The sequence below is a fragment of the Arvicola amphibius genome, chromosome 12 (assembly GCF_903992535.2).
Source record: "Arvicola amphibius chromosome 12, mArvAmp1.2, whole genome shotgun sequence".
Taxonomy (NCBI): Eukaryota; Metazoa; Chordata; class Mammalia; order Rodentia; family Cricetidae; genus Arvicola; species Arvicola amphibius.
Genome location: NC_052058.2, coordinates 59950870 through 59963488, shown reverse-complemented (window position 1 = coordinate 59963488; position 12619 = coordinate 59950870). Strand labels below are relative to the sequence as shown.

At 38.8% G+C, this 12619-nt stretch overlaps 1 protein-coding gene across 1 annotated transcript; it reads left to right on the top strand.

Moving 5' to 3' along the window:
• Positions 1 to 360: 360 nt before the first annotated feature.
• Tnfsf18 (TNF superfamily member 18) lies at positions 361 to 11393 on the top strand. The gene is made up of 4 exons (XM_038348563.2): positions 361 to 370; positions 1554 to 1723; positions 8296 to 8329; positions 11041 to 11393. The coding sequence occupies exons 1-4, from the start codon at positions 361 to 363 to the stop codon at positions 11391 to 11393; spliced, it is 567 nt and encodes a 188-aa protein (XP_038204491.2).
• Positions 11394 to 12619: the final 1226 nt, after the last annotated feature.

Sequence of the window (12619 nt, the reverse complement as noted above, 5' to 3'; positions counted from 1 at the left end):
CTTTTTCATAAGTGAGGAGATTAAATATGTTTCTTTCTGCTTTCAAAAACTTCTTGCTTTTTCTTCAGATTAAAAAAAATAGTCTCCAAAAAAACTTTCTTAAATTAACTTCAGCTGAATTATTTCCTATGAAAAATAATAAGAAATAGTCACTCTTTCCTAGGATTTTATAATGGAGTTTACCACCACACTTCTAAAGAGGACAGAGACAAACTATCCTAACCCTTATGGGATATTTTTTGTAAGCTAAACTTTGTACATTTATTTTATTCTTGCAAAACTATTATGAAGTACAAACCTAGGTTCGCAGAAATCCACTAATGTGCCATACAGTAAATTAGGGATGAGCTCTATTGGGCAATGCTCTCAGGTGTGTCTAGATTAAAAGCCCATAAGGTTTCTAGCAAATGATACTGACATTCTGTAAGACACGCAATAATTTTGTTTTAGCAGATGAGGAGGCTCAGGTACAGAGAACAAGGGACTTCTTCAGTTTTATGCTAAATTGGCATTTTGATGTCAGGAGGGGAAAATAATCTCTAATTGGGCAGAGTACAAGTCAAGTCAAGGAAATAACCTTTTAAAGGATAACATTATTGCTATTTGATGCTAGCATTGGAATTTAGTTTCAGCATGGTCAAGGTAAGAGAAAATTGACCATTGTTTTATTTTCCAATATCTACTAAGTTCTAGTAATGTATTTGCAGGTTTTAAAAAAGTTTTTAGATTTATTTTGTGTATATGAATGCTTTGCCCACATATATATGTATGTGCGTAATGTGAGTGTCTGGTGCCTTGGAGGTCAGAGAGGGCGTTGGGTCCCCTGAACTGGAGCGATAGATGGTCGTGCATCACCACGATGCTGCTGGGAGCTAAATTCAGATCCTTTGTAAAGGTGACAAGCAATCTTAATGACCGAGCCATCTCTCCAGCCCCAGTTGCAGCTTTTTTCAAGACTGTTTCAGAACAAACACATTTTGTAACCTAGAAAGTTAATTTTTTGTGACTATAGCTTTGATCTGATATTTTAAACTGCTATCAAGGTGTAACTGATAGATAAAAATGGTGTATTATAAAGCGGTACACATGTAAAGTGTGTAATATGGTAACTTCATGGGAACTATATTGTTCAAACCGTGCATCCCTGCTCTCTAACTCTCTGACCCATCCAGTCATTCTATATGCAGTATGATAAAACATAGCTTTAAGTTTTATTTACTCTTATAAGATTTTTTTTTCTTCATTGGGAATAATTTTGGAGTATCTTCCAGCAGCCGAGGCTGGCTGTGCATGCACACAGTACTTCCTCTTGCTTTAGTAAAGACTTTTTTTTTCCTTCTGAACTTGCCTCATAGTGGCTTTTTTTTCCCTCCCGTGTTTCTGTTGGCTCTAAGCCTCCCCATTCCTTTCGTAGTTTTGGCCTGCTGCCATGATGACTGTCAGTGCTCAACAGTGTTCCAAAGGAAAACTCCACCTCTCACACCCACGGCTTAATTACTATAAAACATGACATTGCATCGTTCATCCATCACTTGTGCATATCTGCTTTCCAGAGCTCTCAGCCCGTCAGAGAATGAGTTCTAGCCTCGTGGAGGAAATGCCTCTGAGCCCGCCAAGTCCTCGAGGGGCACAGAGGTTCAAGAAGCCATGGCTTTTATGCATGGTTCCTCTGCTGTTGCTGCTTTTCTATACCACGGGTGCGCTGATCTTTACTTCAGTCAAGGTAAGGTGGTAAAGGAACCTACAGGTGCTAATTATAGTATATAAAGGTTGTTTAATTGTTAGTCTGACTATTATCATTGCCATTCAGCGGTTGCTGGAGGTAGTGGGAAGGAAGAGATCTGAGGGTACAGTGTAAAAAAAATTGCAGTCTTGTAAGGACGTGGCCCCTGAATGTCTTGAGACAAAAGGCGCCAGAGGACACTAAGTGCCCACTGTGGGCTTGAGCTACATGGGACTACATGTTTAAACTGAGTCTTCAAAAGGTGTCTGTGGGGGTCCTTTTCCCTCCCTGGCACTCCACTAGTCTCATCTTGGTGGGCGAAGAAGAGACCTGAAGCATGGTGCTCTTCTTCATGCGATTCCAGACAAGCAGTAGTCTCAATGGGGTAGGGATACAAAATGATAGTGGAAGACAGAATGAAATCACAGGAAGCAAGAGCATGTGGAAGAGGGAAATGGTGCTGAGCTAGAAGAGAGAAAATCTGTATTCCAGTTCTAGGTGAATCTCATGAAAACCAACTACACGCGTGTTTCATTGTTCTGATTCTAGTATTTTAGGTTTACAACATGGTGCTGGGAGACTGGATCCGTTTACTTAATGCCCTGCTAGCTATAATTACATTGGTCAATTTACCTAAGTGTAGGGTGCCACGTGTACCTGTAGTTTAGGAAGTCTAAAGCAAGGATGATGACTTTGGCCTGGAGTGACCTGGGAGGCTTCATGGAGGAAAAGAGGAGAACATGTTTGTTTGGGAAGCCCCTGATGGTTATCAGGAATTTCCCAGTGAATTACAGTCTAAATTGTGGATCTTGATGGGATCTGTACTGGGAATGTATATATTTTAGGTTCTTTCTAGAAGTTAGCTTTCTGTTCCACCACAGCCAGGGCTACACAGAGAAACCGTGTCTCGAAAAACTACAAAAGAAAAAGAAAGTGTTTGACCAGAAGAAATGAAATAAGGCTTCATTTAATTCACGAGTTAGCCCGTTACTTTAAAAGACTCTAAACCTTGGGCAGAATAAAGTGATGTATACCTGAGTAGGGAAGGGTTAGAGCATTTGTCTAAGGAGACCAACCAGTGATGGTTTTAAAGGTATGGTTCTACACTGGCAAGACATTGAGGAAAGGCACAGGAGGAAGTAGTGTGCTGTAGAGCCAAGGTTAGTTAGAATGCTCTGGGGAAAAGCTTACATAGGAACCCATTATTCTGTACTCTGTAACTGTATAAGTGGGTGAGAGGCAGAGAGAGTTCTAATCCCAGCCCTATACTTCCAAAGAAGGAACAAAGATGAGAGCTTCTAAAGCAATGAATGTTGAGCCAAAGGGAAAGGACTATCAGCATCTCAAGTGTGGAAAGTTTTGAAAAGGAGGAAGAATGAGAATAGCATTGATTTCACATTGCTTTTTTGTCCTGTAAACCCCCTCAAGTCTTATTAGTCAGGTGGTTCTGAAGTGCACTGAGTCTAGGTGTCAAAGAGTCCTGCAGTGATGAGTGGGGGAGAAAGACTTGTTCCAAGTGACACCTCTTTCCACAAACAGTTAATTCATGGTGCTTTGAGATTTGATTACAGATTATCCCCTCAAAAGAACATACCCCTCTCAATGAAGGGTTCCCCCTCTAAAAAATACCTGTGAGGATAGTCCAAACTTAGGGAAGTAAAAATGGTTTTGGAGTCTATTTTCCTGCCAGAATGCCAGGCAGCCTAATTACTATGGAAAAACCACTGGGCTTTAGTATTAGCTTGAGAATTACACTTTCCTTATTAGCTACCAAAAAAATTGATGAGCAGAGAAATCTAAGAGGATGGCAGGTGGCAGTGACTTCCACCTTTGCATAGGTAGGAACTCAGAACGTTTTTATATTTTTCTCCACTCCAATTTTTCTCATGCAAATCTCCATTTATAAAAAACCCCTTCAGATAGTAATCTTTTTTAGCTTGGTTCCTTTCAGATCAGCAGAAATTTTCTTGGGAGAATTTTTTTCTCTCTCTCTCTTCTAGAAGACATTTAGTTAATAGACTATGCTCTGAGCTCAAGGAGTTTGGCCAACTCCTCTGTGAAAGTAGTTCACGGCAGTTCCCTCTGAAGAATCCAATGATTCAGGAAAGTCCCTTTCTTCAGTGAAATGAAGGATGGATAGGCTTCCAGAAGGGAAACTGGAATTTGTACAACTGTACTTGCAAACAAATAGAGTAGGGTTTGTTTCCAGACAGAGGAGGTTAGGATTAGTCTAAAGTCTATTTTGGCCAGTTTGAGACAAACCAAGTAATCTAGGATTAAACCAAAGTGAGGTTAGAAGACCAACTGACCCTTCTAAATGGAAGCAAGCAAAACTAAAAGTAAACCAAAAGGCTTGTGTGTAACTCTTTATAATATCACCAGAATTATAAATAGAAATGGCTTCTGTGAGTGGTAGGCTGAGTGTTTTGAATGAGACAGTCTGGTTTTGGATCCCAACCTCGCCTCTTATCAGCCATATGACCTTGGGCTCCTTACATCACCACCTAGTCCTCATTTCCTCCTCAGCAGAAGGAACACACTAACTCTTCTAGAGCTGCCTCAAGAAATAATGAGGCAGTGAAGTGCCTGACGTGCCCGACTCACAGTAGACACTAGATAGGCGGTAGTGATTAATTTTCATAGCATTGTTAGTTAGAAGATCACAATGAATACTGACTAGCAAGGTCAGTTAAAACAGGCATGGTTTGTCTGACCTTATCCCTTCCTCAGTCAGAAGACCACAGTTTTCAACCAAACTGATGACTTTCCACTTGGATTTTCACTTATGGCAATAGCTAAAGATGAGCTGAGTGGTGTTTTGTAACTCTAAATAGATATTAAAGAGGTTTGCAATTGACTTTCTGGATGTTTGTCTGTCAGCTCATTTGTCTATGAATTTAAGTTCTCTGTGTATTCTTACACATGGTAACAGCTGGGACACAATCCACAACATTTATATTTAGGTGCCTGTTTAATTGCATCATATAAGCAATAGTGTCTCTCTAGTTAGATTACAAACATCTTGAGAGGCAGAAATTATACATTAAATTTGTCTCTCTTACAACATTAGTATGATGTTGGGAATATAGGTACTTAAGCTGTTTGTTTAATTCCTCGTTATATCCAGTATCATGACCAAAATAACTGATATTTACTGAGTATATTCAGATAGAATGTCTGGAGAAGCCCTTCCCAAGAGTCAGCACAGTTATGTAGAACAACAGCTCAGTGAACTCTGCTATTATCCCTGGTTATTGGATGAGGAAATGAGTTTTGGAGTCCCTGCTGTAAGTCTATCAGTCATTTTAAATTGAATTTGGACATCTCGTCTAAGAAAAGCCAAAATAGGATAAATTAATTTCAAGAGTAAAACTGATTTCAAGAAATTCAGTTACTTATGGTTTTTAGATTTATGGTTTCCATAATTTTCTATTATATCTCCTTATCAATAGAATACTTTTATTATAATTTCCAACAGATGTGTGCCAAATAGTATCTTTTTTTTCTTTTTTCTTTTTTTTTTTTTGGTTTTTCGAGACAGGGTTTCTCTGCAGCTTTTTTAGAGCCTGTCCTGGAACTAGCTCTTGTAGACCAGGCTGGCCTCGAACTCACCCAAATAGTATCTTATATCTGAGTACAATACCATGAACACAAAACAGACATATAAGATGGAAAGTCACTGTTCTAAAGGTTTAGCACAGATTTTCCAGTCTAAATCTACTTTGTTTTAGCTAAGATGTTAAGTTTTCTATAATATATTCGCACATGATACAGATATAACAAAAGAGCTGAAATACTGTTTTTTTTGTGATTATGGGGTTCAAACTCAGTACCTCTACCTCCTAGTCACATTCAAAGCCCCAGTAATTTGATATTTGCTTTATTTTCTTAATTTTAGTTTAACATTTTATAATATAGGAACTCAAGATTTTTATTCCAATTTAACTTGATTTATGATTTTGACTATAACAATTGAAAACACCTCACAAAGAAACATAGATAAAAATTTACCACAGCATTTTTGTATATTCTTAATTGCCATGACACTTAATTATCACTATCATTGGATGGGGCAGCTCTTTAGAATTAAAATATTTCATTTCATCCATGTCTTTTCTTTTTCTCATTACACAGCTAAGCTCCAGAGTCTTTAATTACACCTCGTTCCTTACACAAATTCGCTCTCTTGCTTCTTTCTCTCACCACTAAAATCCCATGTCAAAACCTGGCCATCAAAGGACTCCAGCAATAACTAAATCCAGCAGTACTGGGTCTCCGAGAAAAACACAAGGCCTTTTGAACATTCTTTCTTTATACACTCATGGCCACCAGCTTTAAGTGGGGCTTCCTTGTTGCCGTGGAAATGGTGTGTACTTCCCTATTCCAGTCTTTCTCCTTCATAGACTACCTTACACCCTTGGCGCCTCTCTGAACTTTCAGGAACCATTTCCCATCTTATGTCTGCCAGTTGCCTGCATTTGTGTCTATACATTCTGCGTTTCCTTCATCTGCATGGGTGCATTATCCACGTCCCTGCCAGAGCCACCTCTGAACTCATTCTTGCATGTCTCACTTGCTCAGAGCGCTGCTAAAGTTCTTGCCTGCCTCATTCAATTGGAATAGTCCCATTTAATGGCGACAAGCAAACTTGTCATCTCCTTCATATCAAACAAGCAAAGACAGAACCCAAAACAAAGGAACAACAACAAACGCCTCTTTGACTTCTCACCCTTATCCAGGTCCCACTCACTTTTACTATCCTCCTGTGTAGCAAATTTCCCAATTTCTCTCTTCTCATCTCATCTCATCTTAAATTTATCCTGGTGAAACTTGTGCTCATATCACATCACACAAACTATTACACAACTATTCTGTCAGGAATTCTTATAGAAACCATGTTTCTAACTCCACCAGTCAAGTCTCTGCCCTCTTCTTTTTTGATCTATCAGTGACCTTTGACACCAACTGCTCAGTCTCCTCTCTAGAAGACTTTCTTCTCTTGGTTCCCAAACATCACACACTTCCATTCTTTTCAGATTCACTGATCTTCCTAGAGAGTTCCTCCTCATTGTCAGACCTCTGACTACCAAAGGGTTCCAGTACTCATCTGTCTACACTCATGGACTTGATGTTCACATATAACATCAGGTCGACTGAAAGCAGAGTCTCGGCATTGCATATCTAACCGCCTACTTGATATCTCAGAAGCACCACAAATCAACACATCCAAAACTCATAATTGGGCCTTTCTTACTTTATTTCTCTTAGTCATGCCCATCTTGCCAATTAACTTACTTTTTCCAATGAGTGCAGTCCCAAATCTTGGCATTACCTTTGTTTCTTCCTATTGTCTCACACCAGTATTCCTGTCAAGAACTCCAGCTACTTCTTGCTTTCTTTGAAATATAGCCTAGCTTGACCTAAAACCCATGGTCCCCCTGTTTTAGTCTCCTAAGTGCTGTTATGTTGGGCATGCATCACTATACAGAACAGCTGTTGCTTTTCCTCTTCGCCAGCACCTTGGTCAGAGGCACTGCGTTCCTGTTTTCATGAGCTCCAGTCCGGGCTTAATTGTTTTCATTGCTTTTGCCTTTCATTCTCTATAGTTTTGTTTCCTAGCACAATAGCCGGACAGATTCTTCAAAAGGAACATATATCACTTTCCAAATGTAAAAAAAGTCTTTTGAGCACTTTGCTCCAAGGAAACATATGAATTTTGAGTACCAAAAACTTTGATAGTTACGCCTTATTTTATTCCCAAGCATTTGACAACATTTAAGTGATTGCATTTGTAAACTAGTCATAACTAATGTCATCTTTCAGCATGTATGCTGTGGCATGTGGTAGACATTTGAAACAGTTGTATCTGATTCTCAGTCATTGCATATGGCATGTGGTTTTCTAAACATTAAATATTTCTAAAGTCAATTTATTGTTATTTTAAGTAAAGAGAAACATAAGTAGAGGTTTCATTATCTTCTTCTCATATGCACCAGATAATCTTGGGAAACCATAGGGATATAGAGACTGCTGTTTGTAGTAAGCTAGAGGGAAAGAGCACAAACAGGGAAATTCAATACTTGCCTTGTGGGTCAAAGCTAGATGAACAGAATGATACACCAAATGAATGACCCCAAAGTGAATGAAAGATACCCAAAGAGATCTGCTATCTTTCTTCACATTGTCAAATCTATCATTCAATGATATAATTTTTAAAACTAAAATAATATTGCCCATCACTCTATTCATGTGGTTTTGTCTCCTTATACAGCTAAATTTTAGTGTATCTATTTACACCTCTTCCTTGTATCCCCATACCTTACTTTTTCACTTGCTTCTTCCTATCTTTTCTAAAACGCTAATGTCAAAGCTACTGTAAGTCAAATGGAAAGGACAGAGCCAGTCATCTGTAAAGGAAGCAAAGAAATGCGACAGGTCTCTATGTGTGGTGGGTTTTTTCATTTTTTGCTTTGGATAGTGGTTTGCTGAAGAATCTTTAAGCGCTAAATAATTCAGCCAAGCAAGTAGCAACTGTGCCATCAACCTGACCAGTTCTTCTTTTCCTTCTGCAGGCATTTGCCAAAGAGCCCTGTATGGTTAAGTTTGGTGAGTAACCCAACTTTCATTTTTCTTAGTTTCTGCTGCAAGAAGGCATCTGTCAGTGCCCTCAAAAAAAAATCCTGTACAACTTTTTTTGTCCAGTTTCCTTTATTTATTTTTTTAATTATAATCACTCATTCTATACTTGGCCATCAGCCTAGTGAGAGCCGAGGCTTCCAGAGCTGAACTAGATTGACAAGCCCACATTTGGTGACATGTATATATGTTAAGCATATATATCACACCAGAAGAACTCGTGGATATGAATAAAGTAGTCAGCTTTTAGTTTGGTAGTCTGTTAAAGATTCCTACCACCTTTCCTCAAAGTCCTTCTCATATTTCACAAATTTCTCATTTCTAGTAGAGTGTATGGGAAACATTACTGCTGTGAGTAAGTACACAGAAGAGGAACAGGCACTTCCTCTTTGCTTCTGAGTCACTTTCCTTAACAGTCACCTGATAGCTGCTCAGAAAATGTATGAAAAACAGTGTTGCTGAGTGTTTTAGTTTCATTTCTGTTGCCCCAATAAAGTACCGCAACAAAAAGCAACCGTTGAAGAAAAAGGATTTGTTTTAGCTCACAAGTGCAGATTATAGTCCACCATGGTGGGGGAATGGTGGCAGCAGGAGCTTAAAGCATCCCGTCACACTCACAGAGCAGGGAGAAATGAAATGTATGCATGCCTGCTCGCTTGCTTTCTTATGCTCAGTTCCATTTCTCTACCTTCTTACAGTTCCTAACATCTTGCCTAGGGAATGGTGCCAACCGCAGGGGGCTGGATTTTCTCACGTCCTTCAACTTAATTAAGACAGTCGCTTATAGACCAACTCACTGTGGACAGTTTTCACTTAGATTCTCTTCCTGGGTGTCCCTAGGCTGTGTCAAGCTGACAGAAAAGCTAGCATCTCCTTGACGCTCAGGATATTCCTTAGAATATATTCAAAACATCAAGTGTATACATTTTTGGTTGTTTGTATTGCCAAACAAACACATTTGTATTTGAGAGTAGATGATTTCTATAATTCAGTTTTTCACTCTTATCTTTTGCTCCAGGTTTTCAAAATACCTTGGCTTTCAGAGCTTGGGGGCATTCTTTGAATGTGTCCCTAATTTTGTATTTTGTTTTGCCAGTGAAAGGAATAGAATAATGTTTGAAATTTCTCCTTGTGATAAAAATGATGCTAAGATGCTCTTTTAAAAAAAATTCATAATTGAATTAGATAGAAAAAAAAGCTATACTTGTTCTGAGAGATCTGCCTCCTGCGTGCCAATAAGGAGAAATACAGAGTTTGCTGGGGATGCTGCGAGTCTTTGCTTTTTTCTCTAGTCATCAGTCCGTCATTCTCCTCCAGCATCTATCTCCGAGTCTTCTACTAGCTATTTCTGTATGAAAAGGAATTTAAGCCAGTGTTACTTATTCTAGGGCTTTGCCCTTTATAACTAAAGTTATTGAGTATTAGAGAGAAGAACTTTGAACCAGTAAAAGCATCTCTTGGGGCCTTGAAGTTACATAGTTGCACATTCCCTAAGATTAGGGAAATAGGTAAGTGTAGTACATAGGAAAAGGAAAGACTAAATTTGGATACATTATCCCGTGTGGCAGTATTAGACTAGGGGTAGTTATATTTAATTAAATAAATTTATTTCTAATTACAAAGCCATCAATGTACCAGTAAATATTTGGAAGTAAGCTAGATAATGATATGTGGAATTGAAAGTGATATGAAGAAATATATTTCAGACACAAAGCATCAAATTCAGAAACAGATCTGTCAACCAGTTTAGAGATATTTACGGATGCTGAGGGGGGAGGACCACGTGAACTCATCAATTTGAGCCCAGATTAGGCAATATATCAGGACTCCCATATAAAACAAACAAACAAACAAACAAAAACAACAACAACATAAACCAGAACTCATCCATTTGAGCCCAGATTGGGCAATACAGCAGGACTCCCGTGTCAAAATAAAAAAGCCGGGCGGTGGTGGTGCACGCCTTTAATCCCAGCACTCGTGAGGCAGAGGCAGGCGGATCTCTGTGAGTTTGAGACCAGCCTGGTCTACAAGAGCTAGTTCCAGGACAGGCTCCAAAAGCCACAGAGAAACCCTGTCTCGAAAAACCAAAAAAAAAAAAAAAGTTTATAGAGTTCACACTATTCTAGAAGCTCACGGTGATGGGAATATAGTAACTGGAAAAATAGAGAATGATTATTATCAAAGAAGTCATATTTAAGTAGATGTAAGACAATAGAAAAATGGTCAAATTAATTTATAATAAGCTTTTCCTAATACTTTCTATGAAGAAAATTAAAGCAGTATAGAACAAGGGAGTCACAGGAGAGCAATGTTGCATGTAGACTGATTAGGGAATATGTCATTGGTAAACCACCACTGAGTAAATACTGTCCATATAAGAAAGACATGGGGATGCATGAATTATGAGCAGTCCATATTCTAGTCTTGCTGTGTGGTTCCTCTCTCCTCTCCCTCCCTTGTTCATTCCTATTACCTGGGAAGAGGTATAGATCCATGAGGATCTGCAACTTCTCTGAAACAGAGAAATGGTTGATTCTCACAATCTATTTAAAATATGGTCTGAAAAAACTAGTATAGACCAAGTAAATTAGTATGTAGGTAATAAAGAACATCTGCGACCAGGTAGAGGATGAAGTAATAATGATTTCTTTTTTCCCTTCATTTTCAATTTCTTATAGAACTATCATCTTCAAAGTGGCAAATGACATCTCCTGAACCTCTTTGTGTCAATATGACATCTGATGGGAAGCTGGGGATACTTCAGGATGGCGAGTATTTAATCTATGGACAAGTGACTCCTTTTGCTAAGAAAGACATAAAAAACTCTGCTGAATTTATAGTAGAGATAATTAAAGATGGAGATGTCTTACAGTCTGCAACAAATGACTTTCAAATTCTAACTATAGGAGGGATTTATGAACTGCATGCTGGAGATAGCATATACTTGAGGTTCAACTCTGATGACCACGTTCAGAAAAATTATACATACTGGGGGGTTGTTTTAATGCCAGATCTCTCATTCAGCTCCTAGAGATTTAGTTTGGTCTCATCATCTTCCTCAGTGTACCCAGAGATGCTGTTCAGTGGATTGGAGGGGGTTGCCTGTTTGCATGCACACAGTTTGTGGCACCTTACAAATCAACACAAACATAACCTCTTGGCATCATAAGACTTTAACCCTCTTATCTGTCTGAGGAAGATTCAGTGAGTGGGCCAAAACCCTGATGTTAGATCTGGAAATACAGTTTCATAATCCATGATAAAATGAGTATTCCAAAGCATATCCCTTTAACTCTTGAATCTCTGGGTGGAAAATGAGGTCCTATTTCCATGGGAATCTTACTTTTTTTGCACAAAGGGTGTTATGCAGCAGCCTGGCTTTTTCTCATCATAATTTCCTTGAGCTGTTTACCTTAATCCCTTCATACTCTCACCTTCTGAGAGCCTCCTAATGCAAAGCTGTCAGATTGGTGGGGTGGCCACGATATGCCAAGAGCAACCCCTTTTACACGTGATGTTTTTAGAGGACAGAGAACACTTTGAAACCTATTGGGACAGAAGTGGCGATGGCATGGAATGAAATTTATCTGGGGAATTTTTCTTGATTTTGTCATCAGGATGCAGGTTCATTCTGAACTTTCACGTAAGCTTTTGTGTGTATGTGTGTATAAACACTGCAAACAGTAAAATGAGTTTGCACTAGCAGTCATTAGATTTAGCCCAAGAAATTGGTGTTTCTCTAGTGCATTATGTAATGATTCCAAATTTTTAGTTGGTGTTTCCTAATTGGAAAATACATCAGTTTTCCTATACCACACAACTCTATGATGTTAATGATGTTAATGGGGTAGGTATTTTTAGAAAAAAAATTGAACAATGATAACATGGACAGATGGATCATAAGACTCTCACCTCAACTTAGAACTCACAATGGATTGAGTGGGGTTTTGCCATTCACATGGTCCCTGATTTGAAACTGGTATTTCCTACTGTCTCATTATACATCTCTAAAATGGAATAAATTCAGCTTTCAAATGGATGCATCGCCTTTACCCCAAGGTGGCCAGAATGAAGCGATGAGAGCCTTTCTTTACCAGCAGACATTTTCCTGTTCTTGCCTGGAGCAAGAAAAGCCAGGACCCTGTTGGAAGAGCATGCTGAGGTCTCAAAGTAATGAAGAACACTCACGTTCAAATTTTGGATTCTGCTAAATTTAACCAGCTTGTGAGTTCTTGTTGAAAAGTATTTTAAACCAAT